A 21813-nucleotide genomic window follows, 5' to 3' on the forward strand; every position below is an offset into this window, starting at 1 on the left:
CCTCAAAAATCCTTCCAGAAGATTCTAGGAATCCTCAGGATATGTCTTATATGTGCTCTCTGACTGCCTTTTTGCTACCTCATAAAATCTGACATTTTCCTTTCTTCTGGTTTCAACTGTGCCAGTCCCAGCCTCCTGTGAACCTAATGTTCTGCTGCCCCCTCGCTTTCCCTGCCTCCATTTCTGAGTGGTGCAGATGAACTTCTCAGATCACTGCATACATCCTACGCCATGTTCCAACAGTTACCTCAAGGAGAACAAGTAGCCTCTGACTTTATGCTTCCAGTGTCATAAAGAGCTGAAATAGGTCTTTTATTTTTACTTGTTTTCTACTATACTTTTAGTACAGCGGGATAAGACTGTAATGGCAGGTCTGAAATAACCTGAGTTAGCAATACTATGTTACAATGTCAACTTTCTTTCAAATAAAGGTGCAGTGAACACCCATATGCCCAACAAGCAGTTCTAGAGGAAGACCATTACCATGTCATAGCAGTACTACGTGTACCTCACGTACCTCTCCTTACCTTCTCCCACAGAAGTAACCACCATCCTGAATCTTGTGTTTACCACTGTCTTGTTTATCTTTATAATTTTGCCACATATCTTTGGAGCTCTAAACAATATGTTCTTTGTGTCTTTATGTACATACAACCATACTGAATGTAAGCTTCTGAAACCTGCTGTTTTTTCCTTGAAATTATGAACCTAATTCCTAGTTCAGCCCAGTCGTTATATATAGCTGTAATTCACTCATAGTCATTGCTGTATCAGATTAACATTTATGAAAGTGACACAGTCTTATGTAGTCTCTTGGTGGACATTGAAGTGATCTAGTTTTGCAATGTCACAGAGCTGCTATGAACATTCTCTTATGGATAGACTGGTGCATATTAAGAGAGTTCTCTGGGTGACTCATGAAGCATAGGATATGCACACCTTAATATTTCCTAGACAGTGAGTGCTTGAACCAATTCTAATTCACAGCAGTGTGGAGGTGTTCAGTCATACCACATTCTCAAAAATTCTTGGCCTCAACAGACTTTGATTCCCCACATTTTTAATTGTGGTCAGTTGACTTGAAATGGTAACTTACTGGACTTAAAATCTCCATTCCCTGATAATTAAAGAGACTGATCATCTTCCCATATGTTTATTGGCCTATTCAGTTTTCTGCTTCCTTATAATCCCATTTCAAGTCTTTTGTTCCTTTATATGTCAATTGTTTTTTCATTTATAGATTTTGTTAGCATTTTCTGTATTTTTGGAATCAATCCTTTATGTTGCCAATATCATTTCTCAGGTTGTGATTTGTTTTTCACTTTTTCATGGTATCATCAATAAACAAAAGTTCCTAATTTTAATGCAGTAAAATATATTAATATGTTTCTTTATAGTATATTTTTCTATCTATTTTAAGAAACTTTCAGCCCCAATAAAAAGTGGCTTCTACTTGGATTCTAAATTTTTTTACAAAAATAATTTTGTGAGTTTTACCTTAATCTTTAATCCACACAGAATTTATTTCTTATTGTAGTTGGAGTTTAGGGCCCATATTTATTTTTAGTATATATGTTATATTCTCTCAGTACTATCCATAGATATGTGATTATAATACTCATAAATCGAGTTTCTGTTCATGTGTAAGTCTGTTTCTGGTCCCTCCAATCTGTTCCATTGGTTATTTTATTAAATTTTGTGCCACACTACATCTTCTTAAAGTCTTCTATAGCTTTATCAGAAGTCTTGGTGGTTGGCTAGATAATGCTCTTACCTTAGTCTTCTTTATAAGTATTTTCTCTGTTCTTTGTCTTTCACTAGTGCACATAAATTTTTAAATTAACTTTGCAAAACCACAGCAAGATTATGAGGATTTTGAATCTGCACATCATTTGGGGAAGAATTATATCTTTATGCCATTAATTCTTCCAGTTTTTAACATGAGCTCTCCTTTTCTCTAGATCCTCTTTAATGTTTGTAAATAGATTTTATGAGTTTTTCCATAAGGTACTTATACATCTTTTTATTAACTTTATTCCCAAACAGTGCATATTTTTCTGAAGTATTACATAGTAGCAAAGAGCACAGACTCTTGAATCCCAACTCTTATATTTTCTAGTTGTGTTGCCTGGGGAAAATCTCTGAACCTCATATGCAAAATGGGGATATTTATATACCAGATCCTCGTAATGGTGGTGAGGATTAAATGTATTCTAAAGTGCTTGCAATGCTGTCTAGCAAAAATTAAATGTAATGTGCTTGCTATTATTATGTTAAGCAGAACATTTTCATAAAAGGTTAATTCATGCTTGAAAATAATATGTATTTTCCACATATAGGGGGGATAATGTTCAATAGCTGTGCATTAGATGGAGCTTGTTAATCATGTGGCTCAATTTTCTATATACTCAAAGATATATTGCCTGATTTATCTATCAATTACCATTATGGTAATGGATTTGCCAAATTCTACCTCTACTTCTGTCATTTTTGCTTTCTACAATTTGAGATCATTTTTAAGGCACATCCAAGCCCAGAATGTTTGGATTTCCTCTTGGTCAATGTATTTTAAAGTGCATGTTCACGCACACAGGTGTGTGTGTGTTCATCCTCATTTTTTCTTGTAGTACTCTGTGTCCAAGGGTATATTTCATTAGATAACATAGCTATACTAGCTTTTTCTTCATATTTCATGAAGTTTTTCTTTTGTAAAACTTATACTTTTACCCATTATGTTTTGATATGTTTTAGGTACATTTCTTATAACTCATTACAAGTGTTTCTTGTACACTTTTGTGTAGCTAGATTGTTTTGCTAGTGGTGGCAAAACACCACCATTTTGTCATTTTTGTCTTATAATCATTTATTTGACTTGTATTTACATCATTTATAAATTTGAATTTGATTGCATTACTTTAAACTGTGGTTCATTTGTTTTATCTTTTCTATGTTTCTCTTTACTTCCTTATCTTTTATGTGAATTGATTACTTTTCTCATTTTACTTTTTGCTCTGCTAGATTGGAAGTATACATATTTTTCTATTCTCTTACAATATTAGAAATGTTAATAGTCCATTTTTATAATTATTTTACTTTCCCTAAGCAATATAGGAATTCAAAAAAACACTTTAAGCACTCATCTCCTGACTTACGTTACCCTCATAAATATTTAAATTTTTGTCTCTACTTTAGCTCTTCAGGCCATTATGCCATTATGAGTTGTCATACACATTTCATATTTGATTTGATTTTCTTTGTTTTTTATTCCCTTTTGAATTTCAGACTTTCCATCTTGTTTACCCTCTGAACTTGAAGTATAATGTTTAGTTTCCATTTGTAACAGCCTGCTCTTGGCAAAATGTTGTTTTGTTTTGTTTCTGAAAATACCTTCATTTTACCCTTATTCTAAAAGGATATTTTCCCTAGGTAGAGACCCTTGGTTCAACAGAAGTTTCATCTCAGCATGGTAAAGATGCTGCTCCACTGTATGAAGACGTGATTCTTGAATCTGTGGATTACTACTTTTCATCATTTCAGAAACTTTCTCAGTTTTTATCTTCATTTCTCTTAACTTTTATTTCTTAGCTTTTACTTCTTTATCTCTTTATTCATTCAAGATAATTTTGTCAAGTCTGTCTAATTTCTGGTTGAATATTCTCCTGAACTATATCTAATCTGTCAAACACACCCAATAAATTTTAACTTCAATTATTATGATTTCCATTTTCTAAAGGTTTTTCCCTAGTGGCTGTTTTACACTCACTTTTTGCTCATATTTACAATCTTTTCTCATATTTATTTCATGATATTCTGTATTTCTAATGACTTCACAATTATGATACCTGTTTTATTTTGTCTTTTCCTCATTCTGGATCTCACTTTTCATGCTTTTTTTTCTTTTCCTTATTTTTATATTTTGCTTGCTTCAAAACTTTTAAATCTAGGCTTGTTCTAATTTTGTCTCTGGAACACTTTGAGGTCTGAATTTCCCTAGTCAGAAAGTCCTTTCAGACAGCTGGGGAAATCGCCTTCCTAATACCAGTTTAAACTCAATTATCAGCTCTGACTGTTTGAGGTTCAGTTCACAGCAGTGAGAATTTAAGCTGCAAGTCTCCATAAGGTTTGCAGGAGGACCAGCTTATTATTGCACCTTCTCAAATGAGTGAAAGTTTCTCTTTCATTCAAGGATAATTTTTTTTTTCACAGACTACATTTTGATTCATTATACACAAATGGGATACATCATTTCGTTTCTATGGTTGTATAAGATGTAGAATCATACTATTCATGTAATCATACATGTACATAGGGTAATGATGTCTGTCTCATTCCACCATTTTTCATACCCCCCCTCATTTCCCTTCACATAACCTAAGTTCCTCCATTCTTCTCTCACCCCCACCCGCCCACCCCCATTATATATCATCATCATCCACTTATCAGGAAAAACATTCAGTCTTTGGTGTTTTGGGATTGGCTTATTTCACTTAGCATAATATTCTCTTGAGAGGCAATTTTCTTTGCAGTCCTCTGGGATGGAGATGGTGCCTTTCTTGTTTCTATTACACCAACAGTCTTAGCTTTTGGTATTCCCAGCCTCATTCCTGAGGTCTCCTATTCACCCTGGGATGGTCCCGGTCTTTGTCTTCTGCCCTTCACTTCCTATGAAACCATCAATATTGAGGCATAGATTCACTGAAATCACTTAATTTCTTAAGTTTAAAATTAACTTCCTTAGTTGCCAAGACTCGGAAGTAACCAAGATGTTCTTCAGTAGGTGAATGGAATAACTAGAGTGTATCCAGACATTGTTGTATTATTTAGCACTAAAAGAAATCAACTACCAATCCATGAAAGTACATGGAGCAAACACTGATGCATATTAGAAGTGAAAGAAGTCAGTCTGAAAAGGCTGCATATTATATGACTCCAATTGTGTGAAAAGTCAAAACTATGGAGATAGTAAACTACTCTGGTTTTCAGGCAGTAGTGGAGAGAGAGGGATAAATAGGCAGAGACTCCTAGGACTTTTAAGGCAGTTAAAATTATGTGTGTATGATAGTCCAACAACTCATAATGTAATTACACATTTGTTCAAACCCACAGAATGTACACAAGAGTGAACCCTAAAAGAAACTGTGGATTTGGAGCCTTTAAATGTAGATGGCAGTTTATCAATGTTTTCCTGCTCTGGTTAGGAGATGTTGATCATAAGGGAGGCTATGTATATGTGGAGGAAGGGAGTATATGGAAGATCTCTGTACCTTCTGCTCAGTTTTCTATGAACTAAAAATGATCTTAAAAATAGTAGCTATTAAAAAGATTTTAAGAACTTTTTAATAGATACTATTAAAATCTACTTCCTAAGTATTCTCCAGAGTTGCACCTTAACTCATTCATGTTGGTCCTCTAAGTGTCTACTGTTATTTTTTTATCTTAGCATATGTTCAACAAAATGAAGTTTATGGTAATCGTCTGTTTTCAGCAGAAGGGTTCTGAGTAGCTCACACTACACACAAGCAAATATGGAAGTCCTGTCTTAATGTTCTTTCTCACAGGCAGAACCTGAAGCCCTCTTACAAACAGATTCTAGAAGGTTACCTAATACTAGCTTTCTAGATATATTCAGATGCCACTGAATCCTAGTGTGAAAATACAGACTCTGAAGCTGGGATCACCCTGTCCTCCTTAAGAATGATGTAAAATCAAGTGTTATATGTGCTGGGCTACAGATGCAGAGACCTTTGCATACCTAGAGGACTGGAGAGCACTTCTGTTCATAAAGACTGTGGTAGTGGTGTGGCTTGTATGTATGCATTTAACAAATGGGCACCAAGAAGTCATTACTGTCAAGACCCTGCAATCAACACTGATATACAAAGTCGTGTGTATTTTCTACACCCTTTGGAAGTTTGTACTTCACTAGATCTTAAATCGTAGGTCAAAATTTTAATCAGGATAGGAAATGAAGTGGCATTCATTTGGAGGAAGAGATAGATTTGGAAAATGATTCTTGCTTCTGTTTGTCCAGGTCATCAGATCCCTGAGGGGAGTAGTAGGGGTGTTGGGGCAAAGGTTTAGGGTCAGAGAAGAGAAGGTCTTCTGTGTCTGTCAGTCTGAGGAGTTTGAACTTACTTCAGTAATCAGTGGATACCATTTAGTACTTTTTAGTAAGGAATGGTGTGTGCACATAGAGATTAATCAGACAGCAATGTTCCAGATGGATTTGAGAGTGTAGAACAGTTGGAGAAGAGCTACTGCAGGCCTGAACAAGAGCAGTGAGAGAGGCAGTAGAAACAAAGAGGGCAGAATCATTTCATTTATGCAAGGACCATTATCTTCAAGAGACCAAAGTTGGAGAGTAATAAGTAACCCTACTATACCTGACTGGCAAAATGATAAGGTTATGAGCCAGCTCAGGAAGAAGAGCAGCTTTCTGAACAGTCAGCAAATCCAAACTACTTATGTGCAGCTTTGGCTCTGCTACCAGTATAGAGAGCCTTGGGTTCTGGCATGCTGTAGCCCAAAAGCTTGGTTGTACTCTGGGCATAAAAACAATAGAGGTTAAGAGTGTGTATCTCCTTTGGGTGAAGATGAAATAACTTCTTCTTTTTTTTTTTTTAAACTGTGCAACACTTTGAAATTGCAAACTCTTACAAAATGAATATTCATTTCCTGCTTTTATTCCTTATTAAGTAAAGCACATTTTCCAAGATCTTATTCTATTAAGTAGTTTTCTCTATTTCTCATGGGTTTGAGAGTTACCTATAATGCTAGTTGAACTTCTTTCCAAAAATATTGGTACTTTAGTGTTGGCTTAATGTCTTCTCATCCCAGCAAATCAATAAAATTGTATTTTTTTCTTATTTTTTTAATCAATGCTTTCCAGTAGACAAGATGGGTTGAAGGAAAGGAATAGACATCTGTAGGTATACATGATGTTTATAGTAACCATTATTTACCTTTTCAATTGCAAATGATTAATATAGTATTGTTGATACTTACTTTCTAATTCTAATCAATGCTTGCAGCAAAAATGTTGGAAGTACAAGAATTCATTAAAAAGGAAGTAGTTGCCCAAATAAATAGTTAATATTACCTGTAATATTACTTTTTAAGACTCTCTTTGAATATAAGATATCTCTAAAATGGCATCATGTGTTATATAAAATGTACTATTTTATTACTTAGAGATTTGTCATGATCATGTCCCATTTTTTTAAGTTCTTCAGAACCATAATATCCATTGTTTAGATATTCCCTTAATTATGTAAGAATTTCTGTATTGTTAACATTGAGGACATTTAGGATACTTTTTTTTATTACAAATTACATGGTGATCTGGAGGTATATCTCAGTGAGAGTGTGCTTGTCTAGCATGCATAAGGTCCTAGGTTCAATCTTCTCTGGGCAAGAAAGGAAGGGAGGAAGGAAAGAAGAAAAAGAAATGAAGGAAGGAAACTATATATGTAATTCAATATCACTGCTACTGCTATATACAGTAGCAAACAGATGTTACACTTCTGGTTAATTTCTGTACAAGTTTTTGTATGTAGCTACAAAGTAAACTGCAGAGGGGTAGGGTAATGCAGTGATTGAAATTAATTTTCAAATGACTAAAATGATCAGATTAATTTCATCAATGACAAATAGAGACACATGCCTACTCTTCAAAGGCCCAAAGCAATAGTGATTTATAAAACAGTTGGACAAATAACTGTAAAATAATTTCAACAAAAAAATAATTTTAAATTAATCCAATGATACATATTACAACTAAAATGTTATAAAATACTCTATAATGCCTTTAAAATGATACCAATTATTAATGTGAGTATTCACACGCAATTATATATCTATACATCAGTGACTGGAAAAATCATATCATTTAAAATTAAAAATTGATATGTGTATGAGCATAAATACATTCTTATGAAAATTTACTGGTTCACAAAAGTCTATACCATCACTTATTCTGCAATTTTAAGGATACATGGTAAAATAATGTCAGTATTAAATAGTACACTGCACTATTAATTATTAATTTCATGAGTATAGGTGAATAGCTATGATTGGACATGGAAAACATAGATATGAAGTTTGGACATAAATAAGGTATATAAATTTGGTAGAATTCCTGCAGTATGCATGAATGTGCATATTTTCCCAGAATGAACTTTCTCCCTTCTGAGAGTGTATATTTAAAATGCATGGCTTTATACTTGTTAAAAAAAAAACTCATCAAGTACTGTAAGTTTTTAGAGAAAAGGGAAAAATATAAATAAAAACACAAAGCTTTAACCTTAATAGCTTATGACCTTTTTTTATATATTTTTGGAGTTGAATTTCCTTAGTGAGATCAGAAATATGTGTATACACTTAATTATATTAAGAAGCTATTTTACCAAATAAGAAAAAGTGCAGAGGGGGAAAAAATTGAGCAACAATTTTTGTTGTACATATAGGATCTTGGCAACTTTTAAAGTGTCGTACATTTTCCTGTTGTAATGACCATGGGAAAAGCTCCCTCAACCATAATATAAAAGAGCTTAGAAAAACCTTGCAGTAATAACCCAGTGCCTCATTAGAAAAGCTTATGTTTCCTGCTCCAGTAGCCAGCTGATAGAAATAGAGTTCATCTTGTCAACAGGCTTATTTATTTCCTATTCTTCTTCTTTTTTGTTAATCTCCCTTTTATGTTTCCTTAATAATACATGCTGGAAAAGTTCCTGAGTGCTTTTCAAATAAAGAGAAGCTTCAGGAGCATTGACAAATTTCTGTTGTGTCAACACAGAGCCAAGCGTCACCCAGTCTGGAATTCAATGTATAATATCTGAAATAGATAAATGTGGACCCTCCTTTTCTCATTCATCAGATCAGGAGATATTCAGGTCTACTAATTGGTTTTAATGCTTGTTATTAGAATTTATTGCCAGTACAATAAAGATGCAATACATTTTGTGTATCATAAAGACTGGCATTAAAAAATAACTAGGAGAGCCAGTTTTTTTTAAAAAAAAAAGGGATGGAAAGGAAAACATCTAGAATTCATCTAAAATTTATGTTATTTAATGAGTTGTTTGGGCACTTTGGGATTATGGTCAGTGACAAAATGTAGAACCAATCAAATATGAAAGTATGTGTAAATTTAAGATCAGTCTATCACCTATGATTAATCAGTATGTATTTATAAGGCAATTTATTTTTATTATGCACTGTGATACTAATTTAAAAGTGAGGAACACAAGGCATCTTTTAATAATGAATCTTGTGTATTAACTTTCTTATTGACCATTAGATTTTTAAAATAAAGTATTATTTTTAGATTGTCATTGTAAGATTATATTCTTAAGCAATATCTAAGCATTGACTATAAAATTCTAACAACATGAAAAGATTTGTCTGATCCAATTCCAGGAACACAGATTTATTCTATGTGATGTTTACAATGTAAAATCTTTATAGTATCTGTAACATTTATAATTAACCTCCTAACTATAAAGAAAGCAGTGAGTTAAGCAGTATTTGTTTTGCAAGTAATTTCCATTGCTTATCAGTCCAACATGAAGCAACTAAATGGAATAATCTGATCAATTTAGATTAACATCTCCACTCAAGTTTGAAAAGTAGTTTTTGTTAACATGCCCATCCCAGATTCCTTCCTTTCATTAACTTTTAGCCCAAGTTGACAGTAAATCTCTCCTCTCTACTAAACTCTTTGCCATTTGAATCAGACTTTCAGTTCTAGCTAACCTTGGGTTTATCTTAAATTGCAGGCTTATAACTCTTAATTTTGTCTTCTTCATCATATCTTTGCCATTAACCACGTGTCTTATTTCTCACAGGTAAGCCCTGCCTTCACTTGTGTACCAAATATTGAACAGGGCTGCATGCATTTCAAAATGTTGGTTGCCAGTGATGTTGTTTCCCATTGGATAAAACAATGATCACCCTGAACACCAAAGCTTATCCCCCAAAGTTGATGATGATAACCTATTTCACTCCTAGCTTACTACATTCCCTAAGGTACTCCTATTCATCACTTTTTGAATGCTCAGATTTTGCTTTTATCCTCACCCTCTAGGCTCACTCTGCCTTATAACATAGCTATAGATTGTCTCTAGCTCTCCTTATGTTTAGATAAAAGTACTTTCCTTTCTCTGGTGAATGTCTACCTCTTCAGAATGTTTTGTTTTGTTATTGTTAAACAGCATCCCAAACTACAGATAGCAGCTCTTTCCCTGACCTCCTTTACTAAAAACATGGCCAGCTCAAAAGCATGGCAGTCATTGTCACCAAGAAGTGCATTCATCAAATCAGAGACAACCATGGCACAAAGGGTTGACCTATTCTTTTCCACTATTTACTTTGCAGAAAACACATAGCTAATATCAAAGAAATGTTACTAACACTTCTTTTTGAAGAAAGCTATTTGGCAGTAATTCAAAGAAAAGACAGCTTACAAATGTGGAGAGTAGAGATACAATAGAGACAGCAGGACCAGGTGAAAAGCAACACTATTGAATGACAGTGGTTTGGAGCTTCTCTGAGAATGGACAGGGCTTTTGTATAAAAGTCTTCTTTATAAATTTAATGTAGACACTAAGGGTTGAAAGAATACTAATTTTTTTTTCAATTCAAGTCTTGTTCTCCTATGGATTTTATGCTCATCACCTTATCCAATTGACATTACAGCAACATGATCAATAGCCTTGATCCTGCCTCTGCACATTTCACCCGAGTAACATGCTTCCTTCATCTCTCTCATTCTGTTCAGGGATTATCCCACCCTAGCACACCCTTCCCTGAAATCCCAGCACTTCACCCCAGGTGAGCATTAGTTAGTTAAAGAGTAAGAGAAGAAACAGCAAAGTAACACAAGTACAGAATATAGAGGGCTAGATGGAGTGCGTTCAACATTACCTTCAAAGAGTTCTAAAGAAAAATTATAATGATATTAATTTCCTTAAAGTTTAGTCAATTTTAAAAGATAAAATAGAAGAAATTTATGCTTCTTCCTGAGTTGAATACCAGAAATAAAAGTCTTTGTTTCTCTCCATAGTCCTAATTTTATAATGATTTATGGTTTATTTAAGATTAAACCCCCCCCCTTCTTTCTTTCTTTATTTTTTAACACATTTACTACTTCTCCCTTTTCTGCCCAGAACTTTGGCTACAAGAAATTTTAGAATTTGGTGCTAACCCACCTCTCCAGCATCACGCCTGATACTTCCCCCAATACCTCCAGCCACCCTGAGCTTCTCCCCACCACTGAACAATCGCTCCTCTCTGGAGCCTTCCCTCCTGTGGCTCATCTCATCTGTCTTTTCCACCTGAACCATTGCACCAGAATGAGTTCCTTATAAGCTTCAGCCTCCATCTAGACGATGAGCCCTTAGATGACCATTTGGACTAGAAGAGTGTACTGATTAAAAAAATAAGCTTTGGGGTTAAACAAACAAACAAAAGACTACATTTAATTTGGGATTCTGAAAAATAGTTGCCAAGTTATCATGAATAAATTCCTTAATGCTAACTCTGAATTTCCTTATCTACAAAATGAACTTTATAACATCTACCAAAATCAATTAGGACTATGACGCCAGAAAAAGAAGACCCAAAACAAATGCTTCAGGGGAAAACCAAAAAGTTTTATCAGCTCTCCTAACTGAAAACTCTAAAACTCACTATTGCAGATATAACTCAATTCAGAGGGTTCAAATGATGTGCCTGGATCTTTCAGTCTATGTCTACCTTTTAGCTTTTTATCTCTTCTTTTATGAATCTATCCTCAGGCTCTATATATTGTGTCAAGATTAAGTCTTGAGCTACTCCTGATCTACATTCTTGCCAAGTCAAGTGTGACAGGAAAGGCAAATATTCTTTTCCAAATAATTTTAATAAGTCTTGGTCCCAATTTTGATGGGATTAAAATAGATCATATACCCATTCTTAAATGATCACTATGTCCAAGGGAAAGCATGCACTCATTGGCTAAAATCTAGTTCACATGTCTACTCCTGGGACTGGAATCAGCCCTAAAACATAAACACATGCACAGAGAAAGGAGGTGTACTTCTGCAAAAGAATGATAGGGTCATGCACTATAATACCCTGTTAACTTTTTATAAAATAAAACAAGGCATATATTTGCAAGGCATTTAGCATAATATTTAGTAATACGTTTCCAAACCTGAATGTGACCTTTAGCACATATTGGGCACTAAGGAAATAAGGGAATAAAGTGAATAAGTGAAGACGAAAACTGCTAGTGGAATTCTTAGAATAAGTAACATATTTTTACTTCATCTTTATAGTTCACTCTGATTTCTTGTTGGTGCATATTATGAGACTCAGTCACATCTATTCTGAATGACTTCTACTTAATCTAATACAATTACACTGTAGTACAAATATAGCAAACATAATCATGCCCTATTCAACTCTTCTGAAGCAGTAAACTCACCCAAAAAATGAATCTGGTGCTGCTCATAAGCTCCCAGCAATATGCTAGTACCAGAAAGGCAAAGGATAAGAGGACAGGCGTCATCTTCATAGAACCAGAATTTTTTTGTTTCATACATAAAGCTTGCAGAACACAATAATAAACAGAAGAGTCAAGTACCTGCTTATACAATAGAAAAGGAAACAGACAATTAAAAATGTAAGCAACCTATCAGGGAGTGGTGCATGCCTGTAATTTCAGCAACTAGGAATGCTGAGATAGGAAGATCACAAGTTCAAAGCTAGCCTCAGCAACGGTAAGGCACTGAGCAACCCAGTGAGACCCTGTCTCTAAATAAAATACAAAAATAGGGTAGGGGATAGAGCTCAGTGGTTGAGTGCCCCTGAGTTCAAGCCCCTGTACCAACAAAAAAAGAAAAAAAAAAGTAAGCAACTTAACAAAATTCAAATTTGCTAATTAAAAACAAAGAAAGAAAATTAAATGATCACAATTGCCCAGAAGTTACTAAACAACAGTGAAATCTTAATAGAGAATTTTAGGAGCCTGACTTCAGGAAGAGTGAAGGGATGGAGTACCATCCTGGCAGGAGCACTTGAACTGATATTTGAAACATGAGAAAGCAATATTAGGAACTAGAGAATCCAGGCGTGGTTCTTCATCTAGAATTTGAATCCCACTTTCACTTAGACTTTCTGTATGACTTTGGGTGTTAGTTAACCCTTTATGAGCCTCATTTCTTATTTATAAAATGAAAATAATAGTAAGCATGCTTAAGAACTGAAATGACTGCATGCATTCAAGTCCTTATCTTCTCTCACTTGAACTGGTAACATTCCCAATTTACTTTCTTCTCTTTTAACTCCTCCAAATCACCCACTATGCTACTGGTAGGTGTTTAAACTGAAAATATGGCTGTGTTATTTTCTTTATAATGGCTCCTCTTTACTTTTTTACAAATGCTGTAGTTTGGATCTTGAGTGTCCCCCAAAAAACTTGTGTGTGTGTGTGTGTGTGTGTGTGTGTGTGTGTGTAAGAGAGAGAGGGAGGGAAAGAGAATGGGTATGATCTAATAAGAAAGGAGAAATTGATAATACAGAAAAAAGAAGGACTAATTTCATGAGGTAAATTCTTGAAAAAAAATTTAATGGTTTATGCGGCATGAGTGGAGGTATTTTCCTTTGATAGAATTGGGGATCTTTATTGCATTATAATATAAAGACAACATAGAGGGTACATAAAAATGCATATAGATTGGTACAGTGATTGAAGGAAATACACAGTAGTTTCCACATCTCATGTTTCTTTTTTCTCCATGAAGCATGGAAAAGGGTGATTGGTTAAGCCTGAGCAGAGAGAAGACACTAAGGCAGAGCTACAGAGAGAAGGGATATGAAATACCAGTCTGGCAGAGTGGAAAGTTGAGATCATATTGATCTATCTAACTAAAAAAAATGTAATCCAAGCCAGGCGTGATGGTGCACACCTGCAATCCAGCCACTTGGGAGGCTGAGGCAGGAGGATCACAAGTTCAAAGCCAGCCTCAGCAAAAGTGAGGCACTAAACAATTCAGTGAAACCCTGTCTCTAAATAAAATACAAAAACAGGGCTGGGGATGCGATTAAGTGTTTGAGTGCCCCTGATTTCAATCCCCAGTACCAAAAAAAAAAAAAAAAAAGGCAATATAACTAAGAGTCAGCAGTTTCTGTTGGAAATCTGAAAAAAGAAAAGGATGAATGATGTTTGTTTTGTTTGGCTTTTAAAAAGTGAAAAAGAAGTGTATGGTTTGGATCTGGAATGTCCCCCAAAGGCTTATGTGTCAAAGGCTTGGTCTCCAATGCATCAGTGTTCAAAGATGGGGCTTTGGCAAGTGGTTGCACCATGAGGGCTTCAACCTCATTAGTGGGTGACGCCATTAACAGAATCGTAACAGGATGGCATTGTTGGGAGGTGATGGAAACTGTTGGAGGTGCGGCCTTGTTGGGGAGTACGTTACTAGGGGCAAGCGCTGAAAGGGGTATGTCTTGTTCCTGGCCCCTTCCTTGTTCTCTCTCTATCTCCTGGCTGCCATGAGGTGAGGGGCTTTCCTCCCCATGCCCTTCTGCCATCGTGTTTTGTCTCACCTCACGCACAAAGCAGTGGAGCCAGCTGACCATGGACCAAACCCTCTGAAACCATAAGCCCAAATAAATCTTTCACTTCCTACAGTGGCACAAGCCTGTAATCCCAGGAACTCAAGAGGCTGAGGCAGGAGAATCACAATTCCAGGCTAGCATCAGCTTAGGCTTTAAGCAATTTAGTGAGACCCTGTCTCAAATTTTAAAAAGTGAAAATAAAAAGGTCTGGGAATGAATCTCAGTGGTAAAGTGCTCCTTGATTCAATCCCCAGTACCAAAAAATAAAATAAAGTAAAAATTAGCAAGTCTTTATTCCTTTAAGTTGTTTGGCCAGGTGTTTGGTCATAGCGATGACAAGCTGACTAACACAAAAGGAAAGTATGTGTGGTTGTAGGGCAGCATTGATTGCCCGTTTGAGATTTGTTGAATGAACAGATAGTGAAAGCTGTTGGTCTGGTCGCTGTGGTGTGCCTTTCCTCCAGGACCACAAGTTGCTGATGTGGGAATGTTAGGAAGTGAATATTTAGGCTTAAATGCAATTGATCTTTTTCTGGGTGATACTGTGAAAGATGAGAACAAGGGAGTGGTGAATTTTTATTAAAGATGATTATGCCTAACTATGGATTCAAACTCATATAAAGAGAGGTGAGGGCATAAGGCAATTATTCACAGTGAAAATTGGAAGCATCAACAGGTTCAAGGTCTAGTGGTGGAGCAAAGGCGATGGAAGGAGAATACAAGAGCATCTGAGCTCATCAGAGAATAGAGTGCTTAAAATTGCAATTTTACAAGTAAACCAACTCTGGAAATAATATTTTATGCATAATTTTCCTGCAAGTTACTTGTGGCATGTTAAACTATTTTGTTGGAGGCCCCCAAAAAATAACCTAAGAGGGACAAAAATCTCATCACAGATGACCATGGACAGTTAACAACACCATAAGAAATTTTTCAATTTAAACTATCATTTTAGTGTTTGTTCAAAACTCAAGAGTCAACTGTGAGAAACTCCAGGTTTCTGGATTCCTGTAAATGTAAACTATATGTTTACCTAAAAGAAATTACAATTTCCTCAAAGGTTACAAGAAGCAAAATTGGCTGGGGTTAGCATATCTGATGTAAACAGAAGGTTTTCCCTAGTTTCCTTGAATGCCATTGTTTTTACAGACAGCATTTTTGTGGGGAGTCCAGCCCACGACTGGATTCCACAAGGTCTGTCTGGGTTCCTAGTTGTCCCAGTAGAAGTAATGATATGAAATTAATGGGACCCTTTTCATTTATCTTAATTTTATGTTTCCCATTTTTATTTCTGGTCCAAAATTCATGACTTTGACTACTGACAATCCGTAGCATTAATCTACTACTTTAGTTGACGTTATAGATGAAATTTTTCTTTCTTTCTTTATTATGGCATGAAAGCCACTCAATATGGTTCATGTCTGACTTCCTAAAGTGATCCACAGCCCACAATGAGAAGCCTTAGCCCACTTATTTCTGTTTCCCAAAGAACTCACCAAGTCTCTGTTTTGAAGAATAGGTGATTGAGGATCAAAGGCTTCCAGTATTTCAGAGCAATACCACTGAAAAAGAAATAGTTCAATAAGGAATTGAGGTTAAGGATGGCAGTGAAAAGACATAACCAGAGCTCTGTGTTTTACCCTACATCTCTACAGAAATGTGATTTGATTACTGTTGCAGCAACTTGTTATGAATAATATCTGGAGTGGCACGTGTGGGCCTGGAACACTGTTGTCAGAGGAGTTTGGATATTCTAGGATTTTATTATTTATTTCCTTTAAAGTATGATACCTGGTTTTAATTATCCAGGGGATAAGGATTTTGAAGCAATACTTCTATAGTAAACTATCTAGGCTTCCCTTATCTGTAGGGGTGAAAGTTTTCACAGTTACACCTGATTTTTTTTGTTTTAAATAAGCGTCTTCTTTGAACAATTAATCATGGTATTTTACTAGTTACTAATCAACATTAAAAATGTAAGACAATGATACATTATAAACGCTAAGCTTGTATAACAGTACATGTGTTGTTTAACAAATAAAACCAGCAAGATAAATAAAATAAAAATAAAGATATGGACATAATAGTCCCCTTTCTTCCCTGTAACCTAATGACTGTCCTGCTTAGTCCTGGTTATTCTTCAGGCTTGACTAGTGCTAGCTCCCTCTGAATTTTCTCACCCAGAGGAAAAAATCTTCATGGCATGGGTCATATTATTTTTTAGAATTTGGGAATAATTCTGTTTAAAAACCCATTGCAGGCAGCTTTAAGACTTGTATCCTCCTCCATCAAAAGAGTCCTATTTAGAAAGCGAAAGTTTTTTTTTTTTTTAAGTTTTTGTTCCTCCCTAATCTCAATCACAAAAAATTAAAAATTCCATGGCATTATAGTATAACTGATTTATGTAAAAAAATCTCATTTTTAAAAATAAATACATTTTTATTTTTAATCAAAACATGATAATTAGACATATTGATGGGGAAGAGTATGGTATTTCAAGACATATATACAATGATCAGATCAGGGTAATTGATGTTTCTATCACCTCAGACATTTGTCATTTCTTTGTCTTAGGAATATTCAAAATTCTCTCTAGTATCTATTTTGAAGAATTTAATCAATTATTGACAACCGTAGTTATCCTGCAGTTCTACTATGCCATAAACACTAGAAGTTATTCCTCCCTCCTAGTTGCACCCTTGTAACTGTTAACCATCCTTTCTCCATTCCCTCACCCCATTCCCTTCCCAGGGTCTAGCAATCACTATTCTGCTTTCTCTCTGGGATTAACTTTTTAGTTTCCGCATATAAATGAAAACATGGTGTTTTTCTTTCTGTGCTGGTTTACTTATCCTAATACAATGGCCTCCAAATCCATCTTTGTTGTTGCAAATGATAGCATTCCATTTCTTATGGCCGAATGGCAATCCATTGTGTATATATACCACCTTTTTTCTATCCATTAATTCATCAGTGGACACCCAGGTTGATTCCATATCTTGGATATTGTTAATACTGCAGAAATAAACATGGGAGTAAAGATGTCTCTTTGACATATTGATTTCCTTTCCTTTGTATAATTCCCAGTAGTAAGATTGCTGAATCACATGGCAATTCTCTTTCTAGTTTTTTTGTGAAAACTCCATACTATTTTCCACTAGAGGTGTGCTAATTACATTCCCAACTGTGTATGAGAAGCCCCCTTTCTCCACACCCTCACTAGCATTTATCACTTTCTTTTTTATAATAGTCGCTGTTACTGGGGTGGGATGATATCTCATAATTAGAATCCCATTCCTGTCCTTCTATGATTAGAAACCTGTTTCTTAGCAAGCTATTCTAACTTGACGCTTCTACTCTACCCGCAATCTACATATAGTCAGTTTCTGGCAGGATTAGATACCATAACTTGATTTTTGTGTGTGTCTTTATGCACTTTCCCAGAACATAACATCTTGAAGCACATTTAAGTCCACATGCATGTGGTCTCTCCAGGTGTGTGCAGTGATTCTTCCACTCCAGTCACTGATGACTTCTGGGTGGTTAGCCCTGCCATCCACACGGGCTTGGCTTTGATTTGTATATGTCCATGAATTGTCTCTGTGGAGAAAATGTACAGAGGGTAGCATTTCACTTTTATGTTTTTCATCAAACAGCCTCCTAGTGACAGAGGAAAAGGTATGAAAGTTGTTAGGGAGAACATTCTCTATTACCAGGAGGTTTTTTCTTCAGAAGTCAGGACTTGTATGCACTGTGAAGGGAATACTTAATTGAACCTGTGCTGGAAAATTCCTTTCAGATAATAAGAGTGTGCAAAGCTACCTTTGCCTCACACAAACAAATGGGCTACAAGTATCTTCTTGTAAGTTGTTCTGTTATAGAACTAAAGGAACTTTGATTCTAAAACCGGTGCTTCAATGTACCAATATGAAATATGCAGTAGTTGAGACATTTTCAGCCCAAGAAAGAAATGCCAGTTTGTACTTGGGACTGGTGTTTGGTGGATTGTGGGGGCAGGATGATCTCACTTGGGGCTCCCTCACTTCCTGGAATCCAGTCACTCTAAGTTCAGTCCTTGGAGCTAAGGCTTTGTACTTTCAACCCACATTAGTATGACCTGAATGCTGCTGGGTCACATTTTAAATGCTCTCTAATGATGATCATTTTAAAAGAGATTTATTTATCGATTATTTCTCAAAAGCTACTTGTGAGAGAATGGAAGCCCAAGTCAAATGCCAAATTTTGCTAGGTGATAGGTAAAATGGCAAACCTAAAATATCTACCTAGAAAAGAAGACCTCAGGAACTCCAGGATGCTAAAAATATGAGGGTGTTTGAGTGTCTTAAAAGAGGGGTACCCAAAACAAACTTTAGGTAGATAACTTTGAGACCTGTTTCAGAATTTTATTCAGGTAAGGTGACGATATTGAAAAATTATTTTGACCTCAGGACCTTAGTCTCCTTTCCCCTCTGATTCTTGGATAGACATTTTGATTGTGGGTATTGAAGCCTTCTGAGTAGATTCTGCTCTTTTCTTTTTAATAGATACATTCTATTGCATTGTCAAATGTCTTCTAAACAAACCCCAATATCAAGGCCACACCATTGAGAATATATAGAAAACACTCCAAAAGAGTGTTCCCTTCCAAAAACGTCTTCCTACGATATTGTGAGTTTTTCCTTTGCACTGGCAGGACATTGAAAGTCCATGGATTTCGGCTTTGACTACAGCTTCTTATTTGCCTTGATTTAAAAGCCCAGTGTCAGTTGTTTATGGAGTATTTAGGTTCCCTATAGGTCTCTTAGGAATCATAGGCTTCTTTACTAACTGCATACCTGGTTGCTGTAATGGAAGCTCTTCTGTCACTGTAATTCCTTCTTAATAGTACAGGTTTAGTCAAGTATCCTTTCCCTCCAGAGGCATTAATTGTTGCCCATTTTTACAAGACCCTTGCTTGGTGTGTACATTTTTGCTTCTGGTGCCAAATCATGTCCCTGTTTACTGTTGTTCATCTACATGAAAGGATTTTTCCACCTCTTTTGGTGACTGTTCAGCACATACTATAACCTTTTTAACCTCTAATATAATTTATAATATCTTTGCCCACCAGCAAGAAGTCAGGGTTCTTTAGAGTTTCATGAATTTCACTAATTTGCAGCTCTTGTCTGAGGATAGAGGACCTAAATTTAGTTTTATGTCTTGTTAGCTGTGAAAATGATGGGTCACTGGACTCTATGATAGTAAATACCCTAAGGATTTACACATAGTTTATAGCATATCATTAAAATAAATGGTCACTATCCAATGACAAGGATTCCACTGAAACACAAAAAAAAAAAATTGAAAGGGATGCTGCTTCTCCTAATGTAGCAAAATGTTCTGGAAAATATCCTCTTGTCTGAAGTGAAGTGAATCTTGTTTTATTTAGCAAATAGTTTGCTAATCACTATTTCAAATCCTAGACAGTTAAGTGGATATTTTATGTCTTAGTCTATTCTGGCTGCTATAACAAAATAGCATAAAGTGTATGGCTTATAAAGAGCAAAAACTTATTTCTCACATTACTAGAGGCTGGGAAGTCAAAGTGACAGCATATTGGTATCTAGTGAACGCTCACTTTCTTTCAGAAGTCACATTCTTCCTGCTTGTTGCAAGCTAGCCCACTGGGACTTCTTTTATGAGGGCACTAATTATATTCATGGAGCCTCAATCCTTATGTCCTAATCAACTCCCAAGTCCCCCAACCCCCTAAAACATTCACTTTGGGATTTGGATTTCAATTCAGAAATTTGGGGGACACAAACATTTAGACCATAGCACTTTATTGTTAAACTTCATAATCTTCTTTATACATACACACACACATAAATCTATTTCCATTCAAAAGAGAAAAACTCCTTAAGTTGTTTTATAAAATGCCATGTACAGTAGGAAAGATTTTGAAGTAAAATCAAGCAGCCTTCCTGGCATTTGCTGAGCAGAGACCAGGCCTCTTGCAGGCAATGGAGAAGGGACGTGAGGCAAGACAGACAAGTGCATAACTCCCTCAGAGCTGAGTCCCAGAAACTTGTTCCAGACTTCACTTCCCATTTAAATATATTTTGCCCTTCCTCTTCTGATGATTTACTAACGCATCTTGTATTCTTCATCCAATAGGAAGAAGTGCTCCATGATTAGAGCATCAATTTGTGTTTTAATGCTGGGAATTAAGGTGATTTATCCTGAAGTCTTCTGCTTCTGAAAGTAGTACAAATCTGTTTCATTATATAAAAGTGAAATACACTGAAATTTTATTATTTTACTGACCATAAATCAGGAAATAGATTCAGTATACATTATCTAAGGTCTGACATTTCAAGCCCCTTAGCCATGTGTTTCAGTAAATGTATTTTCATGTTCATTTACTGCTGCATTTTGAATCATTGCCTCTGCCCCATATGACTTGATGTCTCTCCCTTCGGCCTGGATGAACCCATTTCTTTCCAAGGATGAGAGTTGCTATAAAATAATAGAAAACCTTGACCTGACCTCACGAAACACTTGCTTATTACCATATTGTAGAGAATTCAAAAGAACGGATGGAACAAGTTCAGTAGATTTTTTTTTAATTCAAATTTATTTCATTAAATTTATTGCACTTAAACTTATTTTCTTTTTGAAAGAAAAACATTTTAGAGAGGTTTTGCTATCTACTTTGATATTCTCAAAAATTTAATAGATTCCAGCTTAATTATATATATATATATATATATATATATATATATATATATAACATTATGAGACTTTACGGTACGTACTTCCAACTTCACAATAATATGAATATGTAAAAGCACATAATGTTCATGTTTAACATGTGATTTTACATATTCCAACTTCACAATGAAGATATATAACATTGGTTTGACTGTTCGGAAATACACACTCTAGGTAAATTTTGATGATTTTGGTCACATGAGTTAATTTCAGATGTTGGGCAGTAATATTCAAACTTTCCAGGGTGACCTGAAGACTATCTGTGCCTTCTCCATTCTGCTGTGAGATTTCTCTGAGATAAATGTGGTTCTGTGTGCTGTTCTCTCAGGAGGTTGAGCTGTGTCGTGTTAGCAGTCAAGAGAAGCTCGGCCTGACAGTCTGCTACCGAACAGATGATGAAGAAGACACAGGCATTTATGTCAGCGAGGTAAGAATGCTGTGAAGGGGAGGGGAGGGGAGGGG

General features: G+C 35.5%; 1 protein-coding gene across 2 annotated transcripts in view; it reads left to right on the top strand.

The window, feature by feature from the left end:
- Window positions 1-21813, top strand: part of PDZRN4 (PDZ domain containing ring finger 4) — a 347895-nt gene that overhangs the window by 303190 nt on the left and 22892 nt on the right. For both annotated transcript variants that reach the window (XM_079139301.1, XM_079139302.1), the window contains one exon: window positions 21680-21778. In XM_079139301.1, coding sequence (XP_078995427.1) covers window positions 21680-21778 — 99 coding nt within the window. The remainder of the gene's footprint in view (window positions 1-21679; window positions 21779-21813) is intronic.

The sequence above is a fragment of the Sciurus vulgaris genome, assembly GCF_902686455.1.
Source record: "Sciurus vulgaris genome assembly, chromosome: 5".
Lineage (NCBI taxonomy): Eukaryota > Metazoa > Chordata > Mammalia > Rodentia > Sciuridae > Sciurus > Sciurus vulgaris.